Source organism: Microcaecilia unicolor, chromosome 4 (assembly GCF_901765095.1).
Source record: "Microcaecilia unicolor chromosome 4, aMicUni1.1, whole genome shotgun sequence".
Classification (NCBI taxonomy): Eukaryota; Metazoa; Chordata; class Amphibia; order Gymnophiona; family Siphonopidae; genus Microcaecilia; species Microcaecilia unicolor.
The window spans coordinates 246537083-246552335 of NC_044034.1; the positions used below are offsets into that span (position 1 = coordinate 246537083).

The 15253-nt window shown below is 43.7% G+C and overlaps 1 protein-coding gene across 1 annotated transcript in view; it reads right to left on the reverse strand.

Annotated features, from left to right (window-relative positions):
- Nucleotides 1-15253, reverse strand: part of TMEM131 (transmembrane protein 131) — a 489982-nt gene that overhangs the window by 28638 nt on the left and 446091 nt on the right. The window contains exons 33-35 of the mRNA XM_030201383.1: nt 11033-11160; nt 9180-9304; nt 3733-3891 (exon numbers count right to left, since the gene is read on the reverse strand). Coding sequence (XP_030057243.1) covers nt 3733-3891; nt 9180-9304; nt 11033-11160 — 412 coding nt within the window. The remainder of the gene's footprint in view (nt 1-3732; nt 3892-9179; nt 9305-11032; nt 11161-15253) is intronic.

Below are 15253 nucleotides of genomic sequence, written 5' to 3' on the forward strand. Positions count from 1 at the left end.
CACGTATCCAGCACACTCACTCATTTGAAGTCTTTGGACGAGTCAAATGAAGGGATCTTAAGTGAAATTTTCAAAAATGTATGCAGCACTGATTAGGCATTGGCCAGAGAAACTTGTTGCTGTTGAATGGAGGAGTAGCCTTGTGGTTAAGTGCAGCGGACTTTGATCTTCAGCTCCTTGTAACTGGGCAAGTCACTTAACTCTCCATTGTCCAAGGTACAAATAAGTATCTGTATATACTATGTAAACCGCTCTGAATGTAGCTGCAAAAAACACAAAAAGATGGCATATCGTCTCATTCTCTTTCCCTAAATATGTTTTATGATTGGCTCAACAATTTGAATCCTAATCTAAAATTCAAAATGCAATACGATCGCCAGGAAACAGCCTTTTTGGATATTCTTATCAAGAAAGACCAATATGGACTTAAGACAACCATATATAAGAAGGCAACTGACAGAAATCAATATTTACAGTTTTCAAGTTATCATAACAATTAAAAACTAACTTTCCACTATGCCAGTTTCTAAGACTATGCAGGCTGTGTATAGAACCTGAGGAATTTTGTTACCAGTCAAGAAAAGAATAGCAGCCAAATTAAATTACTCAATTTTAAAAGTCAGAAAAAAAAAAAAGGACACGAGACCAAAATTGAGGCCAGTGCTCAGGCATAAGCAGGCCTAACAAGCTGCGAAAACAAAGAGAAGGGCCGAAAAAAAAAAACCTCTAATAAAATAATTGAGATAAAAAGGACATACGGAGGAAAACAACTCAAAATAACTGCTAAACCCACACGGGGAGGCACTCAAAAGTTGAAAGAGCTATGCATTAAGGGAGACTCCAAAAACACGGCCTCCCAGCTCTACAGAAAAGGAGACTGAGGTACCTGCACTCACGTAGGAAGGCACCTGTGAGTGTGTAGTGAGACACTGCCAGAGCTTTCTTAAAGCTATGCACTCTAGGCAGCTTCAGCACTGGGCTTTGTCGGATGATGTCACTCACACATGAGAATACATTGTGTCTGCTTGTCCACAGAGAAAGGCCTTCCTGTGATCTTGTCTGCTTAGTCCCATCAAGATATATCCAAACTTTCTTTCCATAAACAAAGTCTGAGAAAATCGAAAGTACAACGTCAAAACCGCATTAAGATCTTGTTCAAAAACACGATCAAAGTTGCTCTTTCTGAATCCTCACTCAACGATGACTCGCGTATAGCAGATACATTCAAATCTTTCAATTTCTCCTCTGAACTAAAGTCTCAACAAGGCCACTAGTTTTTGTTGAAGGAATATAGTATAATTTATTACAAGAAGGAATATTTCCTGGAGAAAATGTCAGCTTTAATTAAATATTTTCTATAAAACATCAACAGGAGAAATCCCCAGAGCCTTAGGAATATTCAAGAGTCTCAAATTTAACCTCCTGTTATAAATTTAGTTTAGTTTAACTATGGCGTATCAATTTCTCTTTAATTATTGTTGCAGAGAGGAGAGAGTTACCTCAGAGGTGAATGGTGTGAGTGATTCATTCCTCCCACATTTTCATCTGGTGGGAGAGAGGAGACTCCCTTGGAGGAGCGATTGAGCCGATTCCACCAGGCACCAGGAATCCACCTGTTGATGTTGCCATGAGTCCTGAAGTTTTCCTTAAAAGACAGCGCTGCTTGTAGCACACGGCCACAAGGCGGTTTTCGGGAGAGAGTTGCCTCAGAGGAACACAGTGTGAGTGATTCATTCCTCCCATGTTTTCATGTAGCGGGAGAGGGGAGACTCCCGTGAGGGAGCAATTCAGTCAATTCTACCAGGCACCAGAAGGCCACCTGTTGATGCAATCAGGGATCCTGAACTTTTCCTTAAGAGACAACGCTGCTTGTAGCACATGGCCACAAGGCATGACCAAAGGGGCGCGACCCTTAGTAGCACAGAGGAGCAGGAGTAGATTTTATAAGAGATTTGTGGATTTCAATGGAAAGACGCAAGACTAAACAAAAGATCTGTACACCATAATTGGCTGTCAAACTGACAAGCATGTAGTATCCAGAACACTGTCAGAACAGGTACTGTTACAAATGCTATCTTCACTTTGAGCTTCTTTGAACTCTCATGAACTTTCTCCTCCTCCTCCTCCACCTGTATCCCTTTTGGGAGGGGCACCTCAAGCAGTTGCCTCCGCTCCAGTGGAATCTGTTTTGGCTGATAAAGTCTTACTTTCATATGAGAAATTACCTACTCTTTTACAGATGACTGAAGTAGGGCAGACTTTGCAACAATTAGGAGACAAAAGGGATATTTCTTTAAAGGATTTATGGGACCTTAATGGTCAGATGGAGGGTTTATCCACAATGGTAATGACTCAGAGTGTTTTCTTTTCACAAGAGGTTGTAGAAAAATTAACAAATGTGGATTCAAATATTCAAACCTTGGACAAGTGTTGTACTAAAGTAGAAATTCAAGCAGTTTCCCTACTGGCTATTTCATTATCTGCAGTTAAAGATTTTTTAAATTTGCATTTAAAATTAGAAATGATGGAGAATGTCAATAGGAGTAGAAATCTCCGCTTTCTGAATTTTCCTTGTATTTATCTATTGTCAACTGAGATTCTCTTGAGGAAATACCTTAAAGAGATTCTCAGTTTATCTGAGGTAGATACTATTCAGATAGTCAATTCTTATTATCTACCTGATAGAAAAAAGATTTCTGATATTCAACAAGGAGTTGACCAAATTGTCACAAAGAAGTAGATCTTATAGCTTGACTAGAAGATCTCAGATTCTCAAGACATAATAGAGTCTAGATCTACCCTGTTGGTGACCTTTGGTCAAGAAAAAGATAAAACCTTGGTTCAGAAAACTTTTTTTTTTTTTTTAAAGAAAAGATATTGCTTTTTGTGGTGCCAAGATTAATATATTTCTAGATGTATCTAGAGCCACTCAACTTGGAAGAAAGGCCTTTCTGGCTCTTAAATCTAGAGTGTTGGCAATAGGCGCTTCTCTTTTCTTGAAATTTCCCTGTAAATGTTTGCTTAACTTCAAAGGTACTGAATATATATTTTTGGATTCCCTGCAATTAGAACAATTTCTTAAAAGTCATGAAAATTTATCTGTGGGTTAAATGCAGTACATTAATATAGTGATATGCGCTGATAATATGCTAGAATTGTTCCAACCAGATTTTCTATTGTTATTACTTTTGTTTTAAAGGGGACTCTTTCCTCTAAATGTGGGCTAGCTGGTAAGGATGATAAATTTATTTTCATCTATTTCCTTGCAATTTTCTTTTACTCTATGTTCTTTTGAGAATGTAAAAGTTAAAAATTTAACTAATAAAAAAGTTATGGTTGCAGACACCTCTTGAAAAGATTTAACTTCATCCTAACAATAACTGTGCAGAAAACTCTTTTGTCTCATCCAAGTTCTTAGATAGCCAGAGAAGTTCCCACACAGGCTCCATCAGTGACATCACTCATGCTGTAAAGAGTTTCTATACTGCTACAACAAAAAAGCTTTCCTAACATGGTAAATGTGAGTATACTATTGCTACTTAAGTATAACAATAATTCCACAATTTTTTCTAGTTACCCTTTCCCAGTTCAAAATTTCTGTAAAATTTACATCTCTAACCAGAAGACATAAGGAGAAATAGAGCAGAAACTCAGCAAACATTTTCCCTTAATGAAAATTTACCACTGGTAGCAGACTACAGCATGATCTGTACAGTAATTATCTGTACTTACAGTTTGCTGTTTTATGAATTGGAACAGAGTCCCACTCTGGCAGGGGAGAATCCTTTTCTCCTTCTGAACTGCTGGTGTTGCCTAGTTCTTGACCAGAACTACTGGGAAGAAATTTTACCAATGTTGATGGCCTGCTATCCACTAACTTGTTGTTCAGACCTGTACAAAACACAAACATACCAAGTTTTTGAAAAAGCTGTTTCTACCGATGCAGAAAAGGTAAAATTATGTAACATACCTGATAATTTTCTTTCCATTAATCATAGCAGATCAATCCATAGACTGGTGGGTTGTGTCCATCTACCAGCAGGTGGAGATAGAGAGCAATCTTTTGCCTCTCTATATGTGGTCATGTGCTACCAGGAAATCCTCAGTATAGTCGAAATCAAAGCTCCATCCGCAGGAATCACACCCACAAAGGGACACTCCGCCACCCAACCACGCCGAAGCGGGGGGGGGGGGGGGGCACCCACACCCACCGAGGCGGGGGGAACTGGCATATCCTGCTACCGCAACCGCGGGAGGAGCTGGCTTAACCCATCACCGCCAAAGCGAGAGGGAAACAAAGCTACCCTACTGCCGCATGAAGCGGGAGGGAGCACTGGCATAATTTAGTTATGAATCCAACCACCGTCGAAACGGGGGGAAAGAAGCAGCAGCTCACTGTAACACAAAGTCGTCCCAACTGCAGGAAAATCCAAGTGGAAGAACTTGAACTCGAAGTCCTCCTGATATGTACAGATATGTGGGGAGGGACTATGGATTGATCTGATATGATTAATGGAAAGAAAATTATCAGATATGATACATAATTTTACCTTCCATATCATCAAGCAGATCAATCCATAGACTGGTGGGACGTACCCAAGCAGTACTCACCCAGGGCGGGACATGGAAATCCCAGACGCAATACTGTGGGCCTCGGCCCGTGCTGCCACGTCCAAGCGATAATGCCGTGAGAAGGTATGAGCCGACGCCCAAGTCGCCGAGCTGCAAATCTCCTCCAAGGAAACAGACCTGGACCTGCCATCGAAGCCGCCTGTGCTCTAGTAGAATGAGCCTTCAGCTGGATAGGCGGCACCTTCCCTGCGGCCACATAAGCCGCCGCAATCGTTTCCTTGACCCAACGTGCCAGGGTAGGTTTAGATGCCTGCAGACCCCTACGGGGGCCCGCGAACAGTATGAACAGGTGATCCGACTTTCGGAAATTGTTGGTCACTTCCAAGTATCTGATGATAACTCGTCTAACATCCAGGCATCTGAGAGCACGATACTGCTCTGGATAATCCTCCCTACGGAAGGAGGGTAGACAAAGCTGCTGATTCACATAGAAGCAAGAAACAATCTTGGGCAGGAAGGAAGGCACTGGGCGAATAGACACTCCTGCCTCCGTGAACCGCAGGAACGGCTCTCTACACGAGAGCGCCTGGAGCTCGGAAACCCTCCTGGCTGAAGCAATTGCCACCAAAAAGACCGTTTTCAACGTCAGGTCCTTCAGAGACAGTCACGATAATGGCTCAAAGGGCAGCTTCTGCAAGGCCCGCAGCACCAGATTGAGATTCCACGTAGGCACTATCGAGTGCAGAGGAGGGCGTAGGTGATTAACCCCTTTGAGAAAACGCACCACATCTGGCTGAGAAGCCAGGGAAGCACCCTTCAGACGACTCCTGAAGCAAGCTATAGCCGTTAACTGGACCTTAAGAGAGCTGAGTGACAGGCCTTTCTCCAGACCTTCTTGCAGGAACGCCAACACTGAAGCAATTGGCGCCGTGAAGGGAGACAGGAATCCTGTCTCGCACCATGATACAAAGGTACGCCATACCCTGGCGTATGTAGAAGTAGAGCACTTCCGTGCTCTCAGCATAGTGGCGATGACCTTGTACGAGAAGCCCTTCTTCTTCAGCCACTTCCGCTCAAGAGCCAAGCCGTAAGACCAAAGGGGGGGGGATCCTCCATCCCCACGGGACCCTGATGTAAGAGGCCCCGCTCCGCTGGAAGACGCAGAAGACTGTCTAAGGAAAGCCGGATCAAGTCCGCATACCAAGGACGTCTGGGCCAATCTGGACCCACCCGGCCTGGGTGTTTCGCCACCTGGCCGAGAATTCTGTCCAGCATAGGCCAAGGCAGAAACACGTAGAGAAGCTCCTGTACCGGCCACTGCTGGAGAAGAGCATTTACCCCCAGAGATCGAGGGTCCCGTCCTCTGCTGAAGAACCGCTGCACTTGGCAATTGGCCGAGGTCGCCATCAGATCCGAGGTCGGCATGCCCCAGCGCTTCATGATCTCCAAGAACACCCGAGCAGACAGTTGCCACTCTCCGGGATCCAAGGTATGGCGACTGAGAAAGTCCGCCCCGACATTCAGGACTCCCGCAATGTGAACCGCCGACAGCTGGTCCAGATTCGCCTCTGCCCACTGACATAACTTCATGGCCTCCCTGGCTAGGGGGGCGCTCCTGGTACCTCCCTGGCGATTGACATAGGCCACGGCCGTGGCACTGTCTGACAGGATTCAAACTGGCCTCAGTATCAGTACCTGAAGAAACGCTTGAAGCGCCAATCGAATGGCCTGAAGTTCCAAGAGGTTGATGGACCACTTCGCCTCCGCCGGCGACCATATCCCCTGCGCTGTCCATCCCAGGCAGTGGGCTCCCCAGCCCATCACGCAGGCGTCTGTCGTAACGACAATCCACTCCGGGGACGTGAGGCATACCGGCTGACAACTTGTCTGACATCAGCCACCAACTTAGCGCCCTTCTCACCGCCGGGTCCAGGGGAAGGCGAACTGCGTAATCCTCCGAAACCGGAATCCAGCGCCACAGAAGAGTGCTGTAGTGGTCTCATATGAGCCCTGGCCCAGGGCACTACCTCCATTGTGGCCGTCATGGAGCCCAACAGTTGCACATAATCCCAAGCCCGAGGAGTTGAGAAGGCTAGGAACCGGCCCACCTGGGCCTGAAGCTTGAGGCTCCGGTTGTCCGGCAGGAACACTCTGCCCACTTGGGTGTCGAACCGAACACCCAGATACTCCAGGGACTGAGTCGGGCGCAGCTGACTTTTCTCTCGGTTGATGATCCATCCCAGGGAGCTCAGAAGAGCAATGACCCTGTCCGTCGCTCTCCCATACTCCGCAAAGCAGGGGGCTCGAATCAGCCAGTCGTCCAGGTAGGGATGGACTTGCACTCCTTCCTTGCGGAGATAAGCTGCAATGACCACCATCACTTTGGAGAAGGTCCACGGAGCTGTAGCCAACCCGAATGGGAGGGCTCTGAACTGGAAGTGCCGGCCCAGCACTGCAAAGCGCTGGAAGCGCTGAGGCAGCCAGATGGGAATGTGCAGATAAGCTTCCTTGATGTCCAAGGATGCCAGGAATTCTCCTTCTTGTACCCCAGCAATCACGGAGCGGAGAGTCTCCATACGGAAATGCCGTATTCGCAAGGCCCGATTGACTCCCTTGAGGTCGAGAATAGGCCGCGAAGAGCCTCCTTTCTATGGCACCACAAAGTAAATGGAGTAACGCCCTGTGTCACGCTGCTCTACAGGCACTGGGACCACCGCCCCAAGGCGGAGCAAGTTGTCCAGAGTCTGGTGAACTGCTGCCACTGAGGGGAGACTTGCAGGGAGAGTTCACAAACCCGTCTCTCAGGGGCCGGCAGAACTCCAACTAATAGCCGTCTCTGATGACTTCTAGAACCCAAGCGTCTGAAGTTATCCTGGTCCACTCGCCCAGAAAAGAGGACAGCCTTCCTCCTATCTGCTGTGGGCCATGGACCAGGGCCCCGTCATTGGGTACGAGACCCTGGGGGAGGACCGGAGGGAGAACCTCCTGAGCGGCGGTCTCTGCGAAAGGAATGCTGCTTCGGGGAGAACCTCTGCTTGAAGGAGGAGGAGGAGCCCAACTTGCCTGGGCGATACTGACGGGCTTCTTGAAAAAGGCCCTTAGAGGAACCGGGGCGAGCACTGCTGGCCCTTGCCTTGACCTCCGGCAACCTCTTGCCTTTAGAACTGCTGAGATCCATCACGATCTTGTCCAGCTCATCCCCGAAGAGCAGCTTGCCCTTAAAAGGCAACTTGGCTAAGCGGGATTTGGAGGCATGGTCAGCTGACCAATGCTTAAGCCATAGCCAACGACGGGCAGAGACTGTCTGAGACATAGTTAGCCGAGGCTCTAAAAACATCATACAGCAAGTCTGCCGAGTAAGCCAAGCCCGACTCCAGGACCGGCCAATCTGCCCTCAAGGAAGGATCCGAGGGGGAAGCCCGCTGCACCACCGTCAGACATGCCCTGGTCACATAGGAGCCGCAAACCGAGGCCTGCAAACTCAAGGCGGCTGCTTCAAAGGCTAACTTTAAGGCCGCTTCCAATTTCCTGTCCTGTGAATCCTTAAGGGCAAAGCCACCTTCCACTGGCAAAGCCGTCTTTTTTGTCACAGCAGTGATTAGAGAGTCCAGTGCCGGCTAGCGCAAGGCCTCCTGTTCACCCTCTGGCAGAGGGTACAGACGAGTCATGGCCCTGGCTACCTTGAGGCTCGCCTCTGGAGAATCCCATTGAGCCGAAATTAGAGTTTTCATGGCTTCATGGATGTGGAAGGTCCTGGAAGGGCGCTTGGTTCCCAACATAATAGCGGAACCCGTCGAGGATGAAGGTGGGCCTTTCTCCGGAAAGGAAATACTCAAGATGCTCGTAGCCTGAACTAACAGGTTAGGCAATTCCTCTGAGTGAAAAAGCTGTGCTGCAGAGGGGTCATCTCCCCCATCAGGGCGAGGATCAGCCTCCTCAAAAGAATCCCCAAGGGACCTTTGGAAGAACTCAGAAACGCTGCCCTCATCTACATCAGAGGAGACAGAGTCCCCCAAGACCTGTGATCGCGGTCCGGGGAGCACTTTTTCGCGCCCTTACCATCCGACGCCACGATCCATCCGACGCCACGATCCACGAGGGAAACGTTCGGGGAACCCCCTTGCCTGCTAGGAAAAGGTAAAATTACCTGCTTCTTGCTCCAAGCTGCAACGAATTGTGTCCCAGTGAGCAGCTGCAAGTAAAATCTTTTCTGCTTCAAGATTGTTATGTTTGTTTTTCTTTTTTAACGGAGCCAGCGGGAGGGGGAAGAAAAGGAGGGACCTGGCACCACCAGGTTTGCACTTGCTCATGAAGAGCCCTCAACCCCAGGTACTCAACAAAGCCTAAGTAAATAGGTGTGGAGACCAAGCCAGAGCTGCTGCGTGTGACCACACACCTGCTAGATAGAGAGAATACTGAGGATTTCCTGGTAGCACATGACCACATATAGAGAGGCAAAAGATTGCTCTCTATATCCACCTGCTGGTAGATGGACACAACCCACCAGTCTATGGATTGATCTGCTTGATGATATGGAAGGTACATCTTTGACAATGAGGAATTGAAAATTCAGTCTTTTCATTCATTTGTCATTAAAAAGAAAATACCTCTTGTTTTCTGGAGGTTTCTTGGTTTTGATCCATTTGTTAGTGAATGCTGAAGAGATATCTTGGAAGAAAAAGTTTTGCGCTGTTTGTTTTCCAGTGGGGTGGTGTAAGGTAATTCCAAAGAACTGAAAGTAAATATGTACAAATAATATTTCAAAGCTGAGGGGGAGGATGTATTTTTTTATATGCTCAATACTTAAATATTTAAGAATTGTCTCAGAAATGTTTGTGATGACTAATCCAGCTTCCTAATATAGCCAATCTATTATTTGGACGTTACCAACAGACATACATTAGAGAAGGAGAAGAACAAATAAGATGGGAGATTCTCAAAACAATTCGTAGTAAGGTTGAAAGTGGATGCGAGTTTATCTAAATACACTCCCCACTGTCTGAGTTTTCTTGAATTGACATTTGTGTGGGAGTGGAGAAGTGGCCTAGTTGTTAGAGAACTGGTCTTGACATCCAGAGATGTCCAGTTCAAATCCCACTGCTACTCCTTGTGATCTTGGGCAGGTCACTTAACCCTAGTGCTTCATGTACAAACTTAGATTGTGAGCCCTTCAGGGATAGGGAAATACCCAGTGTACCTGATTTTAACTCTCCTTGAGGTACTACTGAAAAAGGTGTGAGCTAAAATCTACTACTACTATTTAGCATTTCTTTAGCGCTACAAGTACGCAGAACGTCAAATAAATACATAAACCTGTATAATTCCTATAACCCTGGGCAAGTCACCTTTTCTGAGAGCATGTGAAATCCATTTAGACAGTAATTTTCATAAATTATTTCCATGGGTAAAACAAGGTTGTACCTACAGAAATAGGCCTTTAGAAAACTGCCTGCCGTCTGTGTAGATAAATTTACGTACACAGTGTTAATAAACACACAACTTTACCCATAGTGAGATGGGGTTGGAACGGCTTCACCTATGTAATTTTCAGAAGAGTGCACATTTTCTTCTAAGAATAAACAAACTCAGCACAATTTAGCAGGTGTGTGCAAGTATTTTTCAAAGCATATGAATATTTTTAATTTAGAATTTGGGACAAAGTCTGTAAGCAAAAAAGTACAAACTTTGCATCAATGAAAGTATTTATTTATTAACTACCCACCTGAAATTCTGAGCTGCTAAACTTCCCCATTAGGCTATAGAATCTACAGTGCAGGGACTTATCTGTATTTGTTTACAATACATTGTACTGAATAAGTACATAAGTAATGCCATACTGGGAAAAGACCAAGGGTCCATCGAGCCCAGCATCCTGTCCACGACAGTGGCCAATCCAGGCCAAGGGCACCTGGCAAGCTTCCCAAATGTATAAGTACATAAGTAATCTTGGTTTACTGTAGCATACAAAACCAAAATATTAAAAAAAGGTCTATTATACCTAAATATTTACATTATATATTTTATGGAGTCTTTTGACAACAGTGGAGTTTTCAGTAACTCCCTTTGATTACATTTGCACATCTGTTGATTTGATTTAAGATTGATCCTTGACCCACATATTAGAGCACAGGTGATAATGCTGCAGAGTTGAACTTTTCTCTCTCATTCTTTTTTTTTTTTTTTTTTTTAGTGCTTGTGTTCATTCGGCCTAAAATTACTTTAAAAGGCCTACCAAGCTCTCTGGTTGAGTCAGGGGAAAATGTTAACATTAACAATTTAAAGATAACACCACAAAATTGTTATATAGCAGTTCTAAAAAAAAAAAAAAAACCCCAAAAACCAAAGCAAACAAAAAAAAATATACCCTCAAAACATTAAAATCCTCCTAGTTATACCATCCAATTCTTCTTGTATGCTTCCCCTGTATTCCAGTTAAAATGTGCCCCATTCAGATGCTCACCTAGATTTTACATCAGGTAGGATGTCCTTCTTGCTGTTTAGAAGTTTCTTACTTTTCTGCTTTACTTGGAATATTTCACTATCCTGTTTTTCAGGAACAGCTTGCTTTCCCTTTTGTTTTTCAGGCTCCTGTAAAAGATTAAAATGAACCAGTGATAACCCTCAATAGAAAATATAAAAGGGCTGCGGAATTAATAGGTTCTGAATCAGTAGAGATCCTAGAGTAAAAAAGTCACTTTTATTGTTTAAAGGAAGTAGTAAAATCATGACAATATAAGCATATACACTTATTTCTACTGGGAGGGGGAAGGAGTAGTAAATTAGTCCATGTTTCTAGCTGTCAAAACTAAGGACTGGACACTGAAACAAGCCTTCATTCCTAAGTATTTGAGGATTTTTATCCTTTCCCATATTACCTAGTCATTCACTGCAGTGACTTGTCCTTGGCCAAAGGTCGTACACATAGAGGCATATTTTCAAAGCACTTTGGGAGGCTAAGTTCCATAGGTTTCTATGGAACTTTGGGAGGCTAAGTGCTTTGAAAATATGCCTCATAGGCTCTTTCCAAAACTCTGCAAACAATCCTGCTGGGCAGACAGGATGGACCATGCAAGTCTTTATCTGCAGTCATCTACTATGTTACTAGGGAGCACATTTTCGAAACAGAAAAACATTTAAAAAATGGCACAAAGTGGTATATGGCCTTTAAAAAAAATGTCCAAATCGATATTTTCAAAACTCATTTTTAATACATTTTTTTATATGCAGTTCATCTAAATCTCAAGGGAGCATGTTTTGGGAGGGACTGGGGCAGGCTTATGATCTGGACATTTTTTTTTCTGTGATAACAGAACATTGTAAAAACATCCAGGGCAAAAAATAGGACTTTTTGGCTAGACCTGTTTCAATAATGACTAAGTGACAAAAAGGTGTCCAAACAGACCAGATAACTACTGAAGAGATAAAGGTATGAGCCCCCCCCCCCCTAATCTCCCAGTGGTCACTGAACCCCTCCCACCCTTCTAAGAGGTGAAAGTGACAGTACATACCAGGCTCTATGACAGCTGCAGATATAATAGCCATTCATCTTACAGAACCAAGCAGGTCCCTGGAGTAGTCTAGTGGTTGGTGCAGTGAACTGTAGAGAAGGGGACCCACACCCATATCTCACTCTAATTAGTACACTTGTTGTGCAAATGAGTGCCCCATAACCCACCAAATACGCACTGAACCCACATATAGGCGGCACCTGCATGCAAAAGGGCTATTGTAGTGGTGTACAGTTGGGTAGAGTACATGTTTTGCTATTCCAGGAGGGCTCACCATATAAGGGGGTTATGACGTGAAATGTACCTGGGACCTTTTATGTGAACATAAGAACATAAATGTTGCCATACTGAGACAGACCGAAGGTCCATCAAGCCCAGTATCCTGTTTCTAACAATGACCAATCCAATCCAGGTCCTGGCCAGATCCTAGAACAGTAAAACAGATAAGTATGCTGCTTATCCTTGAAATAAGCAATGGATTTTCCTAAGTCCATCTTAATAATGGCTTATGGACTTTTCTTTTAGGAAATTATCCAAACTTTTTAAACCCTGCTAAGCTAACTGCTTTTACCACGTTTTCTGGCAACAAATTCCAGAGATTAATTACACATTTTCTCCAGTTTGTTTTAAATTTACTACTTAGTAGCTTCATTACGTGCCCCCTAGTCCTAGTATTTTTGGAAAGAGTAAACAAGCAATTCACGTCTACCTATTCCCATTCCATTCAATATTTTATAGGCCAGTTTCTAACACTTTCCTCTATATCTATGCCAAGAACACTCAGAGCTCCTTTTACTAAGGTGTGAAAAATAGAGACTCTGCACTCACTAATGATTAGCACTTGCTAAATGCTAAGAAATCCACAGGAATAAAATGGGCTTCCGTTCTTAGCATTTATCGCGTGACCCCTAGGGCGCCCCATTGCTCTGCTGGGATGTTTGTGTGGCCAGTCTAGTAGGACTGCTGGCCCCCAGACTTCCCAATGGCTTGTTTTTGAGTGCTTTTCCCTTGGACTTTGTTTGAAAATGGCTCTAAAAAATGACAAAGTGAGCACAAAAACATCTGAAATAGGGCAATTTTCAAACCAAAAGGATAGATGTTTTTCTGGTTTGAAAATGACCATGTTTGGCACAGAATTTTTGGATGTTTTTTGCAAAACATCTAACATTGAATTTGAACGTCATATCCAAAATGCTTCTTCACGTATGCTACATGCCTAAATCTGGTGAGTATGTGTCATTCTTGCATGATGACTAGTACTTCACCTCATTAACCCTACCCCCCCCCCCCCCAAAAAAAAAAAAAAAAGGCTTTTGAATGTCCACTCTGCAATTACCCTCCAGCCCAGGCCAGCTGAAAACCTAGAAATCAAACTCAAATTCCCTATATGGCAGTGTACAGCAATGCCATGAGAAATTGTGCCAGCCCATACATTGTTTATAGCTTCTACTACTACCCTGCAGTCAAACAAGGTTTAATAGAGCTTTGTGTAATTCTTTATAAGCATAAAAGTGGCCAACACTGTGGCATATGCATTTGGAATGGATTTGAATGTCTGCACTTTTCACTATTCCAAACTAATACAAAATTGAGTTTCAATTTCAAATTATACCCACCTCTTTCAGAATACCTAGAGTTGCACAGTGATGCACTGATTAAACGTCATCTTGGTAAATAATCAGTGGTTGAACCAACACATAAAAATATGCAAATAATGTGTCTGAATATCTTTATGTGAATTTTCAGCCAGGCTACACATTCAAGTCTGAATGCTGAAAATTCTAGCATATATCATTAACCATCTAGTTCTCCCAAAAATCTGTTTTTATGGACCATCTGATGGTGGACACATACATCTTTTGAAATACTCATGCCAACACCGCCATTCTCCATCTATTCCATTTTTTAAATATAAAACATTTTTTTTTAATTTCTCTGATGCAGCTACTGTGAAACATAGTACTATGTCAGAGGCTTTTTCTGTTATGGCAATGAACAACTTGGAGGTTTTTTTCTGTGATGGCAATGAACAACTTGCTTTAAGCTAAGTATTAGCTATTCTAATTCAGCTTTATGTGATAATTGTATGGACTATAAGAAATGTGAACTAAAAGAAATATACCACACTTTGCATGAAATAAAAAAATCATTTAAATTATTTATATAAAAAACAGGACTGATGAAGAATGGCGGTGTTGATGTGAGTATTCAAAAGATGCATGTGTCCAACATCTGATGGTCCATAAAAATAGGTTATTGGGAGAGCTAGATGGTTGATATTTGTTGATGAGATTTCCCATTATTGTTTGAATTGACCACATACTGAGGTGTGAAAATTCTAGAATAACGCTAAGGATAACTTATCCGTACATCCAAACAACTATCAGAATATCTAAACAAGTTCTCAGTACTGCACGATTCCCAGTCAGGATTTCGCTCTAATCACAGCACGGAAACCGTACTAGTCACGCTTATGACCAAACAAACAATTGATAGCAAACAGCAACAACATACTACTGCTACAATTTGACATGTCAAGCGCATTCGACATGGTCGACCATGGAATTTTATTACACATCCTCAAATACTTCGGAATCGGAGGTAACGTTCTCAGATGGTTCAAGGGTTTCCTAACCACCCGCTCATATCAAGTGACATCAAACTCGACAACATCAGCCACATGGACACCTGAATGCGGAGTTCCACAGGGATCCCCCCTCTCACCGACCATATTCAACCTAATGATGACACCCTTGGCTAAGCTATTATCGAAACAGAATCTAAACCCATACATATATGCTAATGATGTAACAATCTTTATCCCATTCAAACATGATCTAAGAGAAATTTCCGACGAAATCAACCAAAGCCTACACATTATGAACTCCTGGGCAGATGCATTTCGACTAAAACTAAATGCCGAAAAAACCCAATGCCTAGTACTCACCTCGCAATACAACAAGAAGGAATTCACCACCATCAACACACCTAATCTATGTCTACCAGTCTCAGACACCCTAAAAATCCTTGGAGTCACCATTGACCATTGCTGCAAAGAGCAAATACTCAAAAAACTCCAAACACCCCAGAAAACGGCAGCCAGACTTATATTCGGCAAACCAAAACACGAAAGCGCAACACCCCTTCGTGAAAAACTACACTGGCTCCCACTC